Source organism: Etheostoma cragini, chromosome 4, assembly GCF_013103735.1.
Source record: "Etheostoma cragini isolate CJK2018 chromosome 4, CSU_Ecrag_1.0, whole genome shotgun sequence".
NCBI lineage: Eukaryota > Metazoa > Chordata > Actinopteri > Perciformes > Percidae > Etheostoma > Etheostoma cragini.
The window spans coordinates 13,443,755-13,457,650 of record NC_048410.1 but is presented as its reverse complement, the minus strand read 5'-3'; the positions used below and the strand labels follow the sequence as shown (position 1 = coordinate 13,457,650).

Below are 13,896 nucleotides of genomic sequence, written 5' to 3'. Positions count from 1 at the left end.
CCAGAAGTTTTAAGCCTTTATTTTACTGATGCAACAGGATCTGTCTGGGTTTGTATTTACATTTTACTTTAATGTATTGCACAGCTTGTAGTGATTTCTCAGACTTATACCAAGCTCTGGTTTTCTGATTGTTGGGTCACTTGTGTTTTGGTCACTTTGTGTGTAGAATTTTTAAATGGAGCTGTATGTAAAATACTTAAGCCAACAAAGTATTTAAACCATATATGGCCATTGACTGAAAGGATTTAAAATTAACTCTAATGCCCTTTTACAATTAGTGACATGGTTGTTCACCTTTTTTACGGGTGTCAAAACACTTGTAGTCCGCCCATTAAAACTAATGCACGGTCCTCACCAAAACTGTCAAAGTACTATCCACCTGAAGTTTCTCGGTCTGATGCAAGCTTAAACACAGTCGGTTACATAATTAGCCTGATGCTGTACTGGCCATGGCACTGATGCTGCACGTTATACACATCCTTTACATTGACTTATGTGGAGGATTAATATGCATAAAGCTGTTTATCCACAGTAACAAACTGAAACGGTCCTTCTGAATCGGTAGGGTCTCTGATAAAACTGGGTTGCAGCTGAAGTCAAACAAAGTATACTCTTGCAGACATTATTTCGTAATTTTTGTAAACCTCCAATATACACTGTTGTATTTTCAAGTAGCTTGATACGTTTCTTTTTAATTATACAATTGTTTCTGCAGTTTGAATAAAACAAAGCTTTTTAATTTGGGTAAATAAGGATGCATTCGACTTAGCAAACTGCACTGGTGGGCACAAACCGCATGCATCTGTTAGTGTGTTTTACGTGTGTTTGCATCTACTGTTTGAGATTGTTTGTGATAAATGACTGAGTTTTTAGTGGCGTATTCACTTCCTTTACTTAAATTACTTGCTGAAGTTTAATTATAGTAGAAGTCCTGCATTTAGAATGTACTTCACCTGGAAAATGTAGTACTCATTATGAAAAAAAACTCATTATGTAGGCAAATTGACCTCTTGAATCTCCAAAATAACTATAGTTGTAACTAGTAGCTGTCAGATAAATGAAGTAAACTATTAGAAAGTACAATATTTGCCTCTGCAATGTAGTGAAGTAGGAGAAGTGGCATAAATGGAAATACTCAGGTGAAGTAAAACACAGTGCTGGAGTAAATTAATTTAGTTACTTTCCAACAGCTGTCTCATAAAAGGAGTCCTGGTTGCCAATTGAAATGGTCAAGTATTATGAATATGTTTTTTTTATATAACAGACCATCTAAATTAAAGTGATGATTTTCCATCTATTAAAACATTTGCACAATCCAGTGGTTTCCAAACTGGGAGGGTTGAAGGGTCACTGCAGGAGGGGAATACATGGAGTGCAACAAAAGTTGCATTAAATTTCTTTATTTTGAAATTGGGGCCGTCAAAGTGGAGCATGACAGAAAAGAAAAAATGTGGGAACCAGAGAAGAGACACAATCTCTTATTTATTATTTTAATTTAATCCGACTCCAGTCTTGTGACACACCACCAGGGGGCGCTCGGGGTCTGCCTTGACGCTGCACATTGAAGACGGCGTAGAAGAAGAGTTAGTATTGTAAACACAAGGATATGGCTGACGAGAGGGTTGGAGGTGAAGACAACATTAACGACAACATGGGGAACCAGTTACAGCTTTTACCAGGTGACAGTTAAACTCACAGAATGACTGGTCTGTCTGCTCGGTGATTCACCAGAAGTGCGATTATTCCTTCCCCCTGCTAACAGCTAGCTAACATTTCTTCACTACAGGCCACTGTCAGACATCACATCCAGACTGACACATTTTATGAACATACTTCACTTTCTGTAATTATTTTTCCATCAGATTGACTCTTTAAGGTGATAAAGTTGCAGCTGTAGTTTGGTTAGGAGACACTAAAGAGCTAATTAGCCTCACTGTGAGCCTCTTTGCTTGCTGTGCCATGGCAGACAACGAGGAAGAGGAGGAAGATAACATGGAGACTGAAGACCGAGACAGTGAGGAAGCAGAGAAGCCCACCATCATCACCTTTGACCCCAGTCTCCCCACATCACATGCTGTGAGTGATGCCACTGATGCTTTCTTTCTATAGATAATGGCTGCCATGTGACCATGTGTAATGTTGACTGCCATATCGTTAGATGTGTCATTGTATTTTTGTAATCCGTAAGAGAGCTGTATGGTAAGTTTTCTAAAGCAGCTGTGGTTGTGTTGAGTTTACTCTGACCCCTGTGGTGGCAGTACCTGGGTTCAGACATGGAGGAGTTTCACGGCCGCACAGTCCACGATGAAGACAGCTGTCAGACCATCCCTGTGCTGCCACACACAGCTGTGATGCTGGTGCCAGGCCAAACACTGCCTCTGCAGCTCTTCAGGCCGCAGGAGGTCAGTATGATGCGGAGCATCATCCAGAGAGACCGCACCTTTGCTGTGCTCGCACACAGGTAAGAAGCAATGCAAATAACTATGTAGCCACTCGCAATCAACACATACTGGACAGATCGGATAAATGGAGAGTACTTACAGTATGTGTTTGGCTTATCAGTTAAAAAGTTATCGTGTCATGAGGGGATACTATTTATACTAGGATAACTGTTGTATAATATATAATTTTATGACATTTGAAGAGCATTTTTAAGTCTGAGAAAATAATCATGAGGAGACCATGAGGGTAATCTTCCCTTGAGCTTGGAGACTTCAAATGTATAACAGAAAGCCTGTGTTGGGAACAGGGTTCATGCAATGTTCAGGGCCTTCACCAGGCTTGGTTGGAGGTTCTATTAACATATTTCATTAGGTTGCATGATGGGAAATGTAGGACCAGTGTTTTTGGAGCTTGATACAAATGAAAGAGTAAAGTGAGAATATGTCTCTGCCGCTTCGATTTTGACCATTGTTTTTGTACAGTATGTCTGTTGTAAGTCCCCCAGCCTTATAGAAGTGCAACACTAAATCACTTGAGTACTCTTTAGAATTATTTTACGAGTTTAATATATTTGGTTTTAACTGGAATCTGTTTCAGCAATGACACAGGTGAGCCGGATGCAGAGTTTGGGACAACAGCGGAAATCTATGCTTACCGAGAAGAGCAGGAATATGGCATTGAAACTGTCAAAGTGAAAGCTGTGGGCAGGCAGAGATTCAAGGTCCATGAGATAAGAACTCAGGCAGATGGGTAAGTTATAATTGCCTTATAAACCATTAAACCAAAGGTTAGAGCTAAATGCATGTGGACATTTGAATAAGAGCTACACTTTATGAATAAAGACATAAACATTGTGTTGTGGTCCTGTGAACCCAACGTTGTCTGCAGGAATCAGAGCACTGCATGCAGGTTGTCACCAAAATCACCTATGCAGGGGTCGATCCAAACAAGAAGCTGGATGTATGTCTGTTATTAAAAACTCCAGCAGCACTCTGGACTAGGGCCGCAGATCAGTGGATCATCTACACGTGTGTCTGCTCTAAATGTCCATGTTAATTTGTATTCACATTCATTTTGAGTGCAAGCACAAAAAATTGAGATAAATATAGAAAATAATTTCCTCAGATGTTCGTAGCCCATATAAACAAGAAAATGTAACTCTTTGATTTGCTGCCAGATCTTTAAAGAAGAGGACATCAGATATCAGTTTTTTATCTCGCAGCCTGTGTTAGGGTACGGTCAAGACTTTATTTTTTAAAATGACTTAAGTGGTGCTCTTATAGTTCACAGCTAGAGGGCAGACTAACTATTCAGTCATCTTTATTAAGTAAACTGAGAACATCATAGTCAGCTTTTATTAGTGGAGTTTGTACTGTAAATATACACATGGGTTTTTGCACAATATTTATTTGTTTAAATATGAGCTCTTTGTGGTTGTGTTAGAGTTTTCTGCTACATTATTATTATTGTTTTAATCAACCGAGTGGGTGACAAGAAAATGCAAAGAAGTTAACTGTCCATAAAACCGGGTCTTCAGACATATTTCCCTCTTTCTTTAGTTGCTGTTGTGTAATGCACATAAATGGTTACCATAATAGTGTTGCCCTTTTCTTGTTCTGCAAGAGACTGAATCTTTCAACCTGTGATTGACCAAAGTCTCCCGTGCATGCTAGATTTTATAAAGCCTGAATAGAGAGCCAAGAGGAGCTGCGGCAGTCTAGTTTTCTCCGAGACCACTTGAATTACAATATGCTGAAAGATTAATATGGAATTTTTGCCCAACAATACCAACAATAAAGTGCCTTTCACAGTTTTTTAATAGATATGTAGACATTAAACACCACAGGTTGTCATTTGACAGGATTGAACTGAAAGCCGTTTTAGGTGCGTGCTCTGGTTCATGGTTACATTAATGTTTTTTTGTATTGCTCATATGGCGTTGCTTAGTGAATATTTGTTTGTCTGAGCTCCAGGGAGTTCATTGAGTGCATCTCTTGGCTAAAGAGTTGGAGGACTATTTCTTATTGCTGACAGAGGAAATTTACAGATGGCACCTTTTTACGATCATTTCAGATTTACAAACATCATGTCATACACCTGCTAGCTTTCAGCCAGCAAACCGTTTGTTTAAGCTGTTATTCATCTGCTCGGCTTCACTCTCCTTCTGCTGCTGTCTCTAACATTTCTCTTCTTGCTTGTCTTTTTTTTCCCCTATGTCATTGCCTCCCCTTGTTTGACTCCACAGAATCAGACAAGCCAAAGTACAGATCCTTCCAGAAAGAATCCTTCCAGATCCTCTCTCTGCCGTGCAGCTAACACCCCTTTCCAGGCTCCACATGCACCCCTCCTCCAAACCCCCAACTCAGAGCTGCAAACAGGCCCAGCGCTGGTGGAAGAACTACCAACAGGTCAGACACTCATACCCTTACAGTACATGTAATACACATGTGAAACAATAACATATTCTGCTACATAAAAATGATTCAGAATCACTTTATTGTCCATCAAAAGGAAATTTGAGATAGCTTACAATAAAACTGCAACTGCAACAATCAATTCCATTATTGATTTTCTCAATCGATTGATTGTTGGGTCTATAAAACATCTGCAAATAGTGACAAATGTCCAAGTTGACTATTCAAATGTCTGTTTTTGTCAGACTAAGTCTAAAACCCAAAGATATTAAATTTACTATAATGCCAGACAAGGACAGAAAAAGCTGGGATAATCTATCATTTGTGTAATTTTGTTCTTTTGTTGCACTGTTTTTGTTTTCTTAATGATACAACATATAATAATATTTATACCATATTGTGGTTTTAACCTTGTAGCACCATGGGGATTTCAACATTTAAATTTGTGCCCAGGGTCATTGTCATATCTGAGTATGTTTGGGTGTCCACATACTTTTGGCCATGATGTGCATGTCCGTAATAGCAATGTGGGAAGGGAAGAGAAACTATGCACTTTGGTAATCATTGTATAAAGACTAATGGTGCGTCTGTTGATGATAACAGAGGAAGTTTCACTGTGCCAGTCTGACGCCATGGCCTCCCTGGGTCTACGCTCTCTACGACTCTGTGAGTGCCCCCGCCCGTGTGCACTATTTGGAATTTCCTCCATTGATAAAAATTAAATAGGAGTGAATATAAACCACATTTTCTCTGCTTCCTGTGTCTCACCTCACAGGAGTCACTAATGAACAGAGTGAAGATACAGCTCCATGAATGGGACGAGAATCTGAAGGATGAATCTCTCCCGACGAACGCCGTAGGTCAGCCTGTGTTCAGCCCCTGTTCAGTGTGTTACAGATGGATAGCAGACGCTTACACACATGCGCATGCACGTCTCTTCGTTTGTGTTCTTTGTGCTTTCATCCCTGTTTTTCCATTGGTTTCTGTCAGACTTTTCCTACAGAGTGGCAGCCTGTCTGCCCATAGATGACGCTCTGCGGCTCCAGCTGCTGAAGATCGGCAGTGCCATCCAGAGACTTCGCTGTGAACTGGACATCATGGACCGGGTAAGGAAAGGCCACCACTAACCCTACATTCCTGTCCAACCATCTCTGCATTTCTCTTCTGTCCCTGCAGCCATCATCTCCATCATGGTGTGATAAGATCTGGTGTTCCTACTTGTGTTGTTGTGCACAAGCTGTCTTTTTTTTCCTCTGATGTTCTTTGGTATATTTCATCATGCCTTCAGGGGCTGACAAATATGTTATTGCTGCGATATTTTAGTCCAAATTTGGTCTTTGCAATCAAAACTGTTTAGAAATGATTTAGTGTAAGCAAAGGTAGTTTAAATGTATTGGTAGTAACTCATTAGCTGTTTGTCACTTAAAGACGCGCTGATGTTTATGTATGGATGGTTTTACGCACATCACATAGGTGCAAGACTGTCAGAAAACAGCGTCCATGACACACACTTACTCCAAGCTACAAACTATAATTACAATCCAACTTAGATCTTCAGGTCAAAATGTTTGAAAAATAGAAATATTTTGGAGAATAATAATTTTCTGTAGATATTTTCTGTCAAGATAATATTGACATAAATGAAATGGCAAGAAAAGCTCCTTTTACTCAGCTAGAAGGTCAAAATCTTCAAGAATGTTAGTTATTAGGTGTTTCATCTGAATGGATCAACCATCTACTCACCATCTAACACTGGGTTGTGAACACCCTCTTTATATAGATGGGTTGCACATTGTTGATGATAAATTAACATATTGACAGTTATCATTAGCTTTCAATAATCAACTTCTCATGTAAAATGTGCCTTTAGTAACATTTACATTTGAATGTTGTAGCGACAGAACAGATATTCCAGGGAGAGGTAGGCCCTCTGTCATCCTAAACCTTATCACAGACATTAAGCTGAAAACGGCAACAACACACACACACACACACACACACACACACACACACACACACACACACACACACACACACAGACACACACAAACACAAACTCTTAAACTGTAGTGTTACTGCTGCATCTAGAAACCTTAAAGTTGTCACTGGATGCATTAAGTTCTTCTTTAATGTGCCCACCTCAACAAAAAGAACACTTTGCATTGAGAACATCTGACGTATACATCCCTTTAACTTTTTATTGTTTCCCCCTTCTCAGTGCACGTCACTGTGCTGTAAGCAGTGCCAGGACACAGAAATCACCACAAAAATTGAGATTTTCAGGTGAGAACATCACTACTTTTGCATGTTGCATTTGTTTGAGAGATAATTCATCACTATGAATATTGCACCTGATGTTGCACTTTCTTTACTTTCTTAACCCAAAAAGGAGCTGAACATTTCTAAAAAGCTGCATACAGTCGAATCAGCAATACTTGCAAACTCCGAGGAGGTCATTTGATTTAGAAGTAAAAAATATAATTTACTGGAGCTTTAACATTTTTAAACTCTTAAAGTGCTTGTTAACCCTACTTTTATCTTTAATGCTATTAAGAAGCTGCACATCACATGTGACATTTTGGGCTTAGTTTTGATTTTCCAAATCAAAACATGAACAAAATTCAAGTTTGTGTTATACCTTTTACAGAAAGTGAAGAAAAAGGAATATTAGGCTGTTAGCAGTATTTGCATTTTTTTTTACAAACTCCAACATTTACTGTATACCCAGAAAAAGGTCTTTGCTTTACTTTGAATCACTGTACTTTGTGTTGCATGGAGTCGACCAACTTCTGGCACCTGTGAACAGATATTCCAGCCCAGGATGATTGAACTACATTCCACAATTCCTCTGCATTACTGGGGTTTGCCTTAGAAACAGCATTTTTTATGTCACCCCACAAGTTTTCTATGGGATTGAGGTCCGGGGATTGGGCTGGCCACTCCATAACATCAACCTTGTTAATCTGGAACCAAGGATTTGCTCACCTACTGGTGTGTTTTGGGTCATTCTCTTGTTGAAAGACCCATTACAAAGGCATTTCCTCTTCAGCATAAGGCAACACTACCTCTTCAAGTATTTTGATGTATTGAAACTGATCCATGATCCCTGAAATAGGCCCAACACCACAGAATGAGAAACATACCCATAATATGATATTTGGACCACCATGCTGTAGTGTCTTCACAGTGTACTGTGGCTTGAATTCAGTGCATGGGGGTTGTTGGACAAACTGTGTGTGGCCCCTAGACCCAAAAAGAACAAATTTGCTCTCATCAGTCCACAGAATGTTGCACCATTTCTCCTTTGGCCAGTCAATGGGTCCTTTGGCAAATTTCCGACTTTTTCCTCAGTAATGGGACTTTGCGAGGGCTTCTAGCTGATAGCTTTGCTTCACATTGTTTTCTTCTGATCTTAACCGTACTCACAGGTAACTTTACGTCTCTTTGATTTTATTGGGGCTGATCATTTGTTGAGCCTTGGGCATTTTGGCTGTTCTTCAATCCATTAAAATGGTAGTTGACCATTTTTTCCCCCACTTATTTCAGGCTTTGGATGCCATTCAATCAGGAATTTGAAATCATTCTGGTTGAGCAGCCTATACTTTTCTGCACTTCCTTGTATGTTTTCTCCTCTCCATTCAACTTTTTAATCAAAGTCCGCTGTTCCTCAGAGCAATGTTTGGAACAACCCATTTTGCAGACTATTTCAGTGTGAAATGTACTGTAACCAGCATGCACAACATTTGCTTCTTCCTTAAATAAGAGCCATAATTGACACAGGATTCTTCACTGAATCAATCACCTAACTAATTGAACACAACACAGTTTTTTTCTGACACTACAACACTAACTAGTAAATTATTTACCATGTCAAAACATCACTTCTACCAAATATTATTATAGAACACAACTGTTTGTATGTATGTATGTGTGTGTGTGTGTGTATTTTATTAGTTATTATTACTGAAAAAAGTGTGTATATACTATATATGTGTGTGTGTGTGTGTGTGTGTGTGTGTGTGTGTGTGTGTGTATATATATATATAATTTTTTTTTTTAATTACCTTCATTCCAATAATCACTGTGATTATTAACAATTGACAGTTGCATAAAGTCTGAGCGTTTGGGGTCACTATTCAATTTCCATACCACTCCATTATAGACAGAATACCAGCTGATCTTGGTGGGTGACTGATCTTTAATGTGATATCTACATAGCCCATTATCAGCAACCATTCATCCAATGTTCCAAGGGCACATTCTGTTTACTAATCTGATATAATTTTTAAAAACTAAGAAAACATTGGAGAACCCTTTTGCAAATATGTAAACACATAATGTAATCTAAAAACTGCTGCCCTGGTTAAAAAAAACAATGCATGTGTTCTCAGCTGGGATTCTGTCTACACTGGAGTGTAATGGAAATTTCTAAGTGACTGCAAACTTTCGACAGGTAGTGTAAGTGGCCCTGCACTGCATCTGCACACTCACAGTTTAAATGCACACACACACATACTCACACACTGTTATGTAATAACATAATTTATGACTGTCTATGGTGTCAGATAATTAATGTGTTTATCTAAGAGTCACACACAGAAGCCCAAACGAGAATGCAACTGTCCAGACCCTTTCTTCACATTTAGTTGATGAGAAAAGTACAATAACTGTTTTATCCGAGGACTTCAGGTAATCTCAGTTTAAAAGGATTTCTGAGGTTAGACACTTCCTCTGACTACTCAAAAGTTGATCACATTATTCATCCTCGAGTCTCAGCTTTGTAGTTTGTGTTTTGTATTTCCATAATTGCACTTTTCACTTAGTTTACATTTTATGTACAGAATCCACCTTGACACACAGTGGTATCTAAGATGTGGTATCTTTGGAAGCCCTGCTTGTGATATTGAACGATGTGAGTTTGTGGCAATGAACTCACTGTTGGGTTCAGAGAAGCTGCAAAATTTAAATGTATAATTTAGGCATTTTGGGGGGCATTTTGGCTCCCTTTATACCATTTATGGAATCACTCATCAGTTTCTGGCTGTTTTGTTCCTTCTTTAAAATGGACCATTCTGATATTTTGTTTTTCGCTGAACTGTTTACTGATGACAAATCCCTCCTGCTTTTTCCTGCAGCTTGTCTCTGTATGGCCCCATGGCTGCATACGTCAACCCTCACGGTTACGTCCATGAAACCCTGACGGTCTACAAAGCAAACAACCTCAACCTGGTCGGCAGGCCATCCACTTTGCACAGCTGGTTTCCAGGGTAACTTTGCTATTTACTCATGGAATTTAGCTCGTACTCCTCCCTCTGACTGCTAAATGATGCAACATATAAAGCACACATCATAAATTCATTTATAAATATAAAAATAAAAATGTTATCATAGAAATGTGAGACATACTGCTGCTCTGACCCATTACACCAGGGGTCCTAAACATGCTTTTATACCATATTTGCTCTAGCTGTCTTGTTGTGCTGTCAAGTGCTCTAAATTAGAAGTCATTAGCCTTTCTGAATGGCATCAGATTTTTAGTTCTTTAAGTTTTGAGCTTTGAGAGGTTGTGAAATATTGGTACTATTACAAGGCTAAACTAACCTGGGCTCATAAAATAACAAAGGAACACAGAAACTAAAGGCTAACCTATACTTTCCCACATTAGAGGGATTGTGCTGTGTTAAACTGACTCACACAGCTGCTGTTTTCAATTCGCGCTCCGGAGCTGAGCCTGCTTGTTTTGGTGACCTACACTCCGGATATATATTTTAAAGATCCTTTGTCTGATTTGGGACTTACTGTGCTGCTCCTTTCTCAATCAACCTCCTGAATGCATCTCCTCCCTTGCTGTTTGACCTGGGTTAAATCAGCATCACACACGTGTCATGCCGGTACTGGCCATGTCCATCAGCTACGCCCATTTCTCTAAAAACACTAGACTGATATCATAACGTAACACTGTGCCATAACACAAATACCCCATTAAGTATTTTTTTTAAATTGGATATCCACTATAATATCTAAATCTCGTAAACAAGTATAATGAATGTAGTTCTTGATCAATAATAACGAAAACATTTTGAAATACTTGCTTTAAAGGAATTTTCCACTTAAAATCTGTTCGGAGTATTAAAGAGATCCAGCTCTGTGTCATGGCCGTGTGGGCAGATGAACGGTGTGTGGCCACAGCGCCCGGAGCTCCCAGCTGAGCAGAGCAGCGGAGGTCTGCAGAGATCTGCCGGATGACCTCAGCTGCTCCAAGAACCATGAGCTCCACTGAGGAAAGCTAAACACATACTGTTCATCAAAACACACTACCCACACAAAGATTGCGTTAGATCCAAATCTCTCTGGTCTCTGTCCTGTCACAAATTCTGGTTGGCTTGGGGTTAAACAACCACAAGTTGAACAACTCATTCACTGCTTTAACCAGACCAAATGAACTATAGGTTTGAAAACTCAAACTCAAATGCATTCAAATATCCTGTAGAAACTTCTCAAGCCACTCCTGCAGCATAACCTACTACTCCACTGCAGACCTGTGTGTTCAGTATGTCCCAAACACTATGTCCATGTCACACTGAGAAGTTTCTATGAATATCTTGATGAATGAGGCTTGCCATGGGAGTTAATCGCTGTGAATACAAGATATATACAGTTGCCATTGTCCATGAAGGAGCCACAAACCTTTCAGAGCCACATTTCGATCCTTGAGTAGTTGATATCCAAACAATAGATTTCTAAGTGTTTTATCCATTTAAAGACTTAAACAGTTCATTCAGTCCCCCTCCGCTAAAAAATGTGTTTTTATCACTGTTTCTCTAATGTTAATGAGCTTCACTGTAAAGGATGATGTAATGCAGAGCTAAACACTAGAAGGCTGTTTCCACATTCATCTGTTTCTATTTGCTCACCTTAAATCTGAGTGGAAGACTTGGATATGTGACATCACAACTAGTTTGTAAGCCAGTCAAAATTCATTATGCAATTTACACAAGTGACTAGGAAACTTGAAACCTCCTGAGCACACTAAGAATTGGCTTTTCAGGGAAGTAGGATACATTTTGTGTCCAGTACTAATCCTAACCCTAACCCTACTTTTGAACTTAAAATGTGCATATTCATAGATTCTGGATTTTGCAATGAAAGCAGTTGAAATTATTTTAATATTCCTTTTAAATGTGGAAAAACTGCATCTTTTTTCCAAGCAGATTCTATTTATTTTATATCTTAAAACATGATAGAGGGGGATCTTCAAGAAAATGTTGTCCTCTTCCTTTGCCTTTAGGTACGCCTGGACAATTGCTCAGTGCCGAACCTGCGGGTCTCATATGGGTTGGAAGTTCACAGCCACCAAGAAAGACTTGACTCCAGCTCGTTTCTGGGGTCTGACCCGTTCAGCTATGCTCCCTCGTATCCCCCAGGACAAGGGGGAGGAGGGAAGACAGGGCTCTCGCCTCTTCTGCCTGTGAAGTTGAACTATCATTTATCGTAAAAAAACAAACAAACAACTTCTAACCCCCCAAGCCTGGATCTTCATGCACTCTCTGGCTGTGTTTATTTCTAGTAATCAATGCATCACACAGCGCCTGTCACCCTTTGCAGTAAATCCATCATATTAGTGGAAAGGTCAGTAGGCCTTTAAATGGCGCTCTAAGAGCTAATTAGAACGGGATGGAGGTAGTGATTTTTTTTAAAGGTTCTTAAGATGTAAAAGCAGCAACGAGATGACAAAGTGCATTGTGAGAAAGTGATGCAGAAATAGAGAATAACAGATTGAACAGATTGTTTCCATGACACGGCTAATCTGCACTCTTGGTAGATGCAGACACACATACTCAAAAGCTATGCTTAATGCATAATTTCCCTTCTACTCCTTTCCTCTGTATCATGGAGAGTTTCATTGCATGTAGCTGAAGTAGAGATATTGTTGGTCACATACTTTAATCTGTTGTAAAACCAACCAGTTAATATGAATTATCTTAGCATTCACATCCTTTGTGGGTTTCTCAGATATGTTTTCTCATTTTAGCTGCCGTAAGTTAGGTGGAGGGAATGAAAGGGCACTTGTGCACTATGGGGGATATCTTCAATCTTGGAATAAATTGGATGTATTTTTGTATGCAAAAAGATTGGAAAGTAAGTGAACATATTCATCCATGTGTGCTTTTTATTATCACATCAGTTTTTTGATCCAATAAACAGAAACTGAGGTGACAATAACCACAATGTGTAATATACTGGTGTAAATTGATACGTGATATAACTGGTTTCTGTTTTTTATTCAACGAAGGTTCATTGTCCTGTCAGATGATGTGCTTCAGGAAACAAACTAGTGGAAATTAGAGATGTCCTGGTGTCTAATGGAGGACTGCTTTTTTTTCTTCTAAAAAGGTTCAAGCTAATTTACATAGAGAATGAGAGGAGCTTTTACCTGTCTTCATTTAGTTTGTTCATGGGTGGCATGTTAAAATGGTGTGCCTACACCCCAGCTCACTGTCTTTTGATGAGTTTGATGAATCAGTGAAATACATATCTGAATACAAAGGTTGTAAGAGATGAAGAGATAAGATTTATATAATTAAATTTTATTTTTTATTTTTTTTTAATGTTTTTTGTGGTTTGTAGTTTCACAGTTTTCAGGATTTTACTTCTTGCGATTTTGTTGCAAGGTACTGGCTCTTGTTTGTATAAATGTAACTGTAAATAAGAGGCAGTTATAGCATTTTTTGTGTAATATAAATGGTGTTCAGTTTGTAAGTCTGGCTCTTATTTTGCATATCTCTTCATGTCACAGGGAATTTTTTCGAAATAATCTTGTCAGTAGTAAATCATATATTGCAATAAGAAATCATCTAGATTGTGAAGATGTTTTATTTCAAATTACATTTTTGGGGATATTTTCTTAAAGGACGTTTGACATTTTGGAAAGTATGCTTATTCGCTTTTTTTTGTCGACATTTAGAGGAGCAAATATATACTACTCTCATGTCTGTAGGACAAATATTTTGCTACCACCAGCAGCTGGTTAGCTTAGCAT

General features: G+C 38.9%; 1 protein-coding gene across 2 annotated transcripts; it reads left to right on the top strand.

Annotated features, from left to right (window-relative positions):
• Positions 1 to 1,490: 1,490 nt before the first annotated feature.
• crbn (cereblon) lies at positions 1,491 to 13,723 on the top strand. 2 transcript variants are annotated; one of them, XM_034870125.1, is made up of 11 exons: positions 1,491 to 1,679; positions 1,967 to 2,076; positions 2,259 to 2,461; positions 3,040 to 3,192; positions 4,688 to 4,850; positions 5,460 to 5,522; positions 5,632 to 5,716; positions 5,847 to 5,962; positions 7,075 to 7,139; positions 9,992 to 10,123; positions 12,145 to 13,723. In XM_034870125.1, exons 1-11 carry the CDS (start codon positions 1,607 to 1,609, stop codon positions 12,326 to 12,328), a joined length of 1,347 nt encoding a protein of 448 aa, XP_034726016.1. In that variant the 5' UTR covers positions 1,491 to 1,606; the 3' UTR covers positions 12,329 to 13,723. The 2 variants fall into 2 exon arrangements, with proteins under 2 accessions (XP_034726016.1, XP_034726017.1); XM_034870126.1 differs by lacking the exon at positions 12,145 to 13,723 and adding an exon at positions 11,000 to 11,486.
• Positions 13,724 to 13,896: the final 173 nt, after the last annotated feature.